Genomic DNA, 7,500 nt, shown 5'->3' with positions numbered 1-7,500 from the left:
ATGTCTCCACATATGTTTGTGACTATGTCCATACATTTAAACACATAGTCAATTTCCTCTTTATTCAGTATTCATCAAAGGACATCTAGAATGTTAAAATATTTTTTTTCTTATAAAAAAATATAACTATTGAATTAATCAATTATGTTTCTAGCTGAAATTTCACATGTAATCAGAATGGTAAAACTAACATAATTCAGTAATTTCCTGATAAAGGCATAGTATTGTCAAAATAATGTTGTGGCGATATCAAATGAAAGTAAATAACCTGCTTCTCTAACCAGAGGTTCATGTCGGAGAATCTGAAGAAATTACGTATATACGAGGATTTTTGCAGGAAACTATATATATATATATATATATATATATATATATATATATATATATAGAGAGAGAGAGAGAGAGAGAGAGAGAGAGAGAGAGAGAGAGAGAGAGAGAGAGAGAGAGAGAGAGAGAGAGAGAGAGAGAGAGAGAGTTATCGAGCCCTTTGACTGACCAGACAGCACTAAATTGAATTCCTTTCTCTGGTTACGGATCATTTCATCTTCACTGACACATATATAGGATAGTCTGGCCTATTCTTTAAACATTCTCCTCTTTCCTCAAACATTTGACAACACTGAAATTACCAAACAATTCTTCTCTCAAGAGGCTAACTACTGCACTGTAATTGTTCAGTGACCACTTTCCTCTTGGTAGGGGTAGAATAGACTCTTGCTCTAGGAGCGGGACACTCCAAAATCAAACCATTGTTCTCTAGTCTTGGGTAGTGCCATAGCCTCTGTGCCATGGTCTTCCACTGGCTTGGGTTAGATATATCTTGCTTGAGGGTACAATCGGAGACTCTATTCTATCTTATTTCTCTTCCTCTCATTATTTTTAAGTTTTTAGAGTTTATATATCAAAGATTTTTAATATTATTGTTGTTCTAAAATTTCTCTTGTAATTTTTCCTTATTTCCTTTCCTCGCTGGGCTATTTTCCCTGTTGGAGCCCTTGGGCTTATAGCATCCTGCTTTTCCAACTAGGATTGTAGTTTAGCGAGTAATATATATACACACACACACACACATATATATATATATATATATATATATATATATATATATATATATATATATATATATATATATATATTTGGTGTGCAGCAGGGTCCAAAAAACATCAGTTAACAGGCCATAATTTATTTAGAGACGTTTCGAACATTGCAATGTTCATTTATCAATCTGTAAAAGATATAAATATAAAATTCTTAAAATTTGTACAATAATTTAAAACAAAATAGTAAAAGAGTATTAAAACATTATTGATTTTATAACGGAAATTCGTAAAAAACTAAAACAGTAAAACAAAAGAGAACCAGTGCTCACCAGACCATCCATAGGAAAAGGTGAAGAACGAATGAGTAAAAATTGTTACCCACCTATGACTTCAGTTATGCTAAGAAAAGAGGAGAGGCAGAGATATTAGAGTTTAAAGAAGGAACAAGCCGTTTGATATATAATGATTCAAGGGTAGTTTGAAATTCGCTTTGTTTTGTCCCACCAATAATTGAAAATTATATCAAAACACCTTGTCTCTTTACTCAGTAATTTCTCGTGCAACCAGTTCTCACTAAAAAATGGCTGTGAGTTTCAGCAACAAATAATTTTACAAGATGGTGATCTACATATGACAAGTTTTGATGTAGAATCTCTTTTTACAAATGTGCCACTAAATGAAACTATTAATATTATTTTAGATAAAATTTTTTATGACGATCAAGTTATTTTTCATGGTTTTAACAGACATTATTTTAAGACTTTTCTTGAGCTTGCTGTGCAAGACTCCATGTTTGTTTTTAATGGCCAACTCTATTCGCAGGTCGATGGAGTTGCCATGGGTTCCCCGTTAGGACCCTTGTTTGCGAATATGTTTATGTCATCTTTTGAAGAAAATTTTTTAAATAGTTGTCCAGACACTTTTAAGCCAGTGTATTATAGAAGATATGTTGATGACACTCTTGTGTTATTTAAACAATCATGGCATAGTGAAATGTTTTTAAACCATATAAATATTCAACACCAAAATATGAAGTTCACTATAGAAAAAGAGAACAACAACTCTCTACCTTTTTTAGACATTAACGTAAGCAGAGACAATGGTGAATTTATAACATCTGTGTATCGGAAAAAGACATACACTGGCCTTGCCAACAATTTTTATAGTTCCTGTTTTTTTAATTTTAAAGTAAATGCTATATACACACTTGTTTATAGGGCGCTGCGTTATTCCTCAAGCTGGTCACTCTTTCATAAGATTTTATTTTTGGTGAATTTTTTCAAGCAAAACTCTTACCCTGAAAGTATGGTTCATAAGGTTATAAACAAGCTCCTTTTACGACATTTCTCCACTACAGTACCATCTTATAATGTCAAAAAGAAAAATATTTTCGCTACAATTCCTTACTTATCTGACAACAAGTTTTCCATCAAACTTAAGAAAATAATAGAAAAAGAGTTCGGCTGCCTCAACATCAAACTAATCCCAATCAATCTACTCAAAATTAATGTATTTTTTGGCTACAAAGACAAACTGCAGACCTTCATGAGGTCCAACATCATTTATAAATTCAAGTGCCCGGGATGTCCCGGTATCTATGTTGGATCTTGCCGAAGGTTGTTGCAGGTGAGATACTGTAGCCATATGGGATACAGCTTTAGAACGGGTCAGAGACTTGGTAACCCAGAATTTTCTAGTATAAGGAATCATGCCGCCATTTGCAAAATCCAAGTAAACAAAAAACACTTTTCAATTATTGGTGGGACAAAACAAAGCGAATTTCTAACTACCCTTGAGTCATTATATATCAAACGGCTTGTTCCTTCTTTAAACTCTAATATCTCTGCCTCTCCTCTTTTCTTAGTATAACTGAAGTCATAGGTGGGTAACAATTTTTACTCATTCGTTCTTCACCTTTTCCTATGGATGGTCTGGTGAGCACTGGTTCTCTTTTGTTTTACTGTTTTAGTTTTTTACGAATTTCCGTTATAAAATCAATAATGTTTTAATACTCTTTTACTATTTTGTTTTAAATTATTGTACAAATTTTAAGAATTTTATATTTATAACTTTTACAGATTGATAATGAACATTGCAATGTTCGAAACGTCTCTAAATAAATTATGGCCTGTTAACTGATGTTTTTTGGACCCTGCTGCACACCAAATATTATATCTTCACCTGTAATCCCTATATATATATATATACAGTATATATATATATATATATATATATATATATATATATATATATATATATATATATATATATATATATATACAGTGTATAATGGATAGTGATTAAAAATTTTAGTCAATTAATACAAAAAGTTTCTGAATATATCTAGTAAAATTTTGATTAAAGAATAGTTTATTATGTATTAAAGGTAACTTGAAGGTATAACATTTCAATTAAATTAAGAATTATGAAAAAAATGGGTAAAACTTACATTTGTCCCTTTCATCCAAAGGTCCTTGCTTACCTAACTGATTGCTAGTTACTCTTAAAGATTTGAAAATATTATGTTTAGAATAATGACCAACTTTTATTTGTAATCCTTTGATTTTCTTACAAGCACCCATAAAAAGGAACAATATACTATTTCTCTCCGAAATGCAACAATACCTCTATATTGCTGAATATGAAAAAAGAAAGCCAGAAGGAACATAATGCAAATAAATGGAAAGCAATTTAAAGCTATAAATAATGTGAACCACACCAGTATAATGCCAGAAAGCTTTCCTATTTCAGTTCTAACGAAGGGCAAGTAACAAGATGTAGACAGTTGCAATATATGTCTTTTATGCCTCTGGAAGAACATTTAGAGTTCATCTGGCCAAACTGTTCCGACAATCCAGTCAAGATAATATTCAACACGTGTGTATATTCCTGGAACATTAGATCTTTTACACTCCACGACTCCGCGTGACACAAGACCAACAACCTCCTTCACCTCACAAGTAGATGGCGTGGTCTCCATCAATGGACCTCCGCTATCACCCTGTATGTAGAAAAGATCAATAATTAGTTTGAAAATTTTTCTTAATTTTTTTTTCTTTTTTATAATCCCCTCTATGACAGAGAACTATTTTGCACATGATAGTTATTTAGATAAGAATGACGTGCAGAAATATTTATAAGTATTATAACACCTGCAACAAAATAAGATTCTATGATCTGGAAAGCTAAACTGATTTTTTAGAAAAATATCAGTAAAAAGTTATACAGTAATTATGCACACAAATTCTAGGAAAAGATTATACACCCAACTGTTATTCCTCAATTATTAGGATTTGATTCATGAATTTCGTTCATACGGGCACTGGGAGATCAATCCGTTTCGAGGTACAACTAGGGAAAATCCCTGGAGTTGCATTATGAACTACAAGTTAAGAGGTTCGACAGCAAGATGGAAGAAAGAAAACGAGATGGAGGTACAGTAAAAGGCTAAAAAATTAGTGTAGCTGGTGCCAAAGGAATGCCAGAAAAAAAACCTTGAATAAAGGCTACAGTCCACCTAATGGGGTGCAATGAAAACACTCCCCCAACTACACGGCTCAACAATTAGGTGAATCCTGATTTGTGTTTTATTCGGACACGCTTTGGATAAATAATGACCCTGGATGCTGGATGTGTCCGTCACTCTCATCACCCTTGGAGGGAACATTTACGCTATAGTGTTTCACCAAATTAAAGGAGGTAGAAGGATGACAGGGATTTACAATTTATCAAATCATGAGGGACAACAAGGCTTGTCATGTACTCAAATTTTGGAGATTTATCAAACAGTACATTACAATTTATATAATTCACAGGCATCTATAATCCCATAATATTACATCTATTCATTACATAAAGCTAAAGTGTAACAGAGTTTCGTATATAGCTTAAGCACATTACTGTTTAATAGGTATAATTGTACCTACGTAGGTTTCACAAGTAGCTTATCGCAAGAGGTTGTACTAGTAACACACACAATCAGCCTTATCTGTTCAACGGTTGAGTGAATAGCTTCTTTTATTATAAACTTTAAAAAGTGAATACCTACCGTACATGCTCCTGACTCTGTCTCGTTAGCACAGATGATGCTGTCCGTGATTCCCGCGGGATACTGTGGTGAATTTGCGAAATCTGAGATGACTTTGTTGGTGTCGCATATGAAGCGATCGATGGCTGTTACCTCTGCCTTGCGTAAGATAGGGCTCGTCTGACCTGCGGGGTTGATGTTCAATTAGTCTACCAAGGGTTTTATCAAATAAAATAAACAGGATAACCTGGTAATGGTGTTACTTGTTACCTATTAAAACAAATTAATCACATCACGTTATGATAATGAATATGTAACAATGTACCCTGGCTACAATATTTCTTTGAATTTCACACAATGAATAATAGAGATAATTTGCACGAGTGTGTGTATTTGCTATATGTATATCTATGTGCATACAAATACACTCATTTCCATATACACACCCGTCGTATCATTGTAACTAAACCAACACTCTGAAGGAATGGAAGATACACATGCCGACGAACGTGCATGAAATTGTGCACATACACATACAATCATATGTATACATATAGAATAGAATTATCAGAACTATCCAAAGCAATAAACAAACTAAAGACCCAAGACATTTGTAATGCCAATCTCACCAAAATTGAGGAAGCACCAAAGAAAGGAAGAAGCATCAATTTGATGAAAAGAAAACTTGGAACAGGGTGCCAACAGATATTTGCTTTAAAGAATGAAAACAGAAATATTATCAACAAAAGAGAAGAAGTGATGAAAATTGCAGAGTATTTCTATAAAATTATAAATAACAGTGATGTAAGAAATAAATTTGGCAATGGAAATAATGAAACACCTCAACTGGCACCAAAGTAATAGCAGAAGTAAAGAAAGCATAAAGGCCATAAAAAGAAGCAAAGCAACAGAAAAGGATGGCCTAAAAATTGATTTAATAATAGATTGAGGAGATTTCATAGTAGTAAAACTTGCTAAACTTTACACAAAATGTCTGCAAGAATGCTCTATACCTGCAGCTTGGAAAAACTTTATCATTATATCAAATCACAAAAAGGGGGACACAAAAAAACCTTAAAAATTACTGCCCAATAAGTTTGCTCCCAGTAACATAACATATAGAATATTTACAATGATTACATCAGGTCAAATGGAAAGACAGCTAGACTTTAATCAACCAAGAAAACAGGCAGGTTTTAGAAGCAGGTATTCAACAACTGACCTATATCTATGTAATTAACCAGCTAATGGAAAAATTAACACTATAACAAACCACTATGTATGGTATTTATAGATTATGAGAAAGCTTTTGATTCTGTCAAAACTTCAGCAGTAACGAAAGACCTTCAAAGGTAAGGAATATATAAATCATAAGTTAGAACACTTGAAGATACCTATACAAGTAGTACAACAATCCTAAAACTATGTAATCAACTGAAAACATTCCTATTGAAAAAGGAGTTAGATAGGTAGACTTCGTCTCTCTTAAATTATTCGCAGTATGCCTAAAAGTTTTTAGGAATTTAGATCGGAAAATGTAGGAATTAACATTAATAGGGAATACCTTAACAAATTAAGATTTACAGATTACATAGGATTACATGGGATAAATCACAAAAGATAGAAGATTAGAAAACAGAAATGCAGGACTGAAACAAATATGAGTAAACTTTGGATAATGTTTAATGAAAATGCAGACATCAAATAAGGGTTATGGACGGTTTTAATGAATGTAACTAAACCAAAATTCTAAAGGAATGGAAGATACACATGCTGACGAATCTGCAAGTAATTGTGCACATACATACACACACACACACACACACACACACATATATATATATATATATATATATATATATATATATATATATATATATATATATATTACATATATATACACACATATATATATACATATATATATATATATATATATATATATATATATATATATATACTGTATGTATACATATATATATATATATATATATATATATATATATATATATAAATATATATATATATATATATATACTGTGTATATATATACATATACACACACACACACACACATATATATATATATATATATATATATATATATATATATATATATATAAAGTTAAAGATGTAAGTGTTAAACAAGTTAAAGTCAACCGACCATAGAATGGTCAGGCAGTCAGTGTTTTCCCAGGACATGGGACCGAAGTTACAAGAATAAGCATGGGATAGAGAGCTTTTGGTAAATAAAATGAGATTATGGAAAATAAAAAGTCACTCTCTCTAAAAAGGAAAATATCTAATCAGATGGTCCTACCAGTATTAACTTATGAATCACAAAATTGGAGCCTTACTAAAGCCTTGGAACATAAGATAGTTACAACTCAAAGAGCTATGGTAAGGATAATGATGGGACTAACACTAAAGAGA

At 31.9% G+C, this 7,500-nt stretch overlaps 1 protein-coding gene across 2 annotated transcripts in view; it reads right to left on the bottom strand.

Moving 5' to 3' along the window:
• Positions 1-3,331: 3,331 nt before the first annotated feature.
• Positions 3,332-7,500, bottom strand: part of LOC137642677 (serine protease ami-like) — a 90,609-nt gene continuing 86,440 nt past the window's right edge. For both annotated transcript variants that reach the window (XM_068375452.1, XM_068375451.1), the window contains exons 8-9: positions 5,089-5,252; positions 3,332-4,041 (exon numbers count right to left, since the gene is read on the bottom strand). In XM_068375452.1, coding sequence (XP_068231553.1) covers positions 3,862-4,041; positions 5,089-5,252 — 344 coding nt within the window. In that variant the 3' untranslated portion in view covers positions 3,332-3,861. The remainder of the gene's footprint in view (positions 4,042-5,088; positions 5,253-7,500) is intronic.

Source organism: Palaemon carinicauda, chromosome 6 (genome assembly GCF_036898095.1).
Source record: "Palaemon carinicauda isolate YSFRI2023 chromosome 6, ASM3689809v2, whole genome shotgun sequence".
In the NCBI taxonomy this organism is placed as follows: Eukaryota; Metazoa; Arthropoda; class Malacostraca; order Decapoda; family Palaemonidae; genus Palaemon; species Palaemon carinicauda.
Note: the sequence above shows the minus strand (reverse complement) of the source record. Positions and strands in the feature narration are given on the sequence as shown.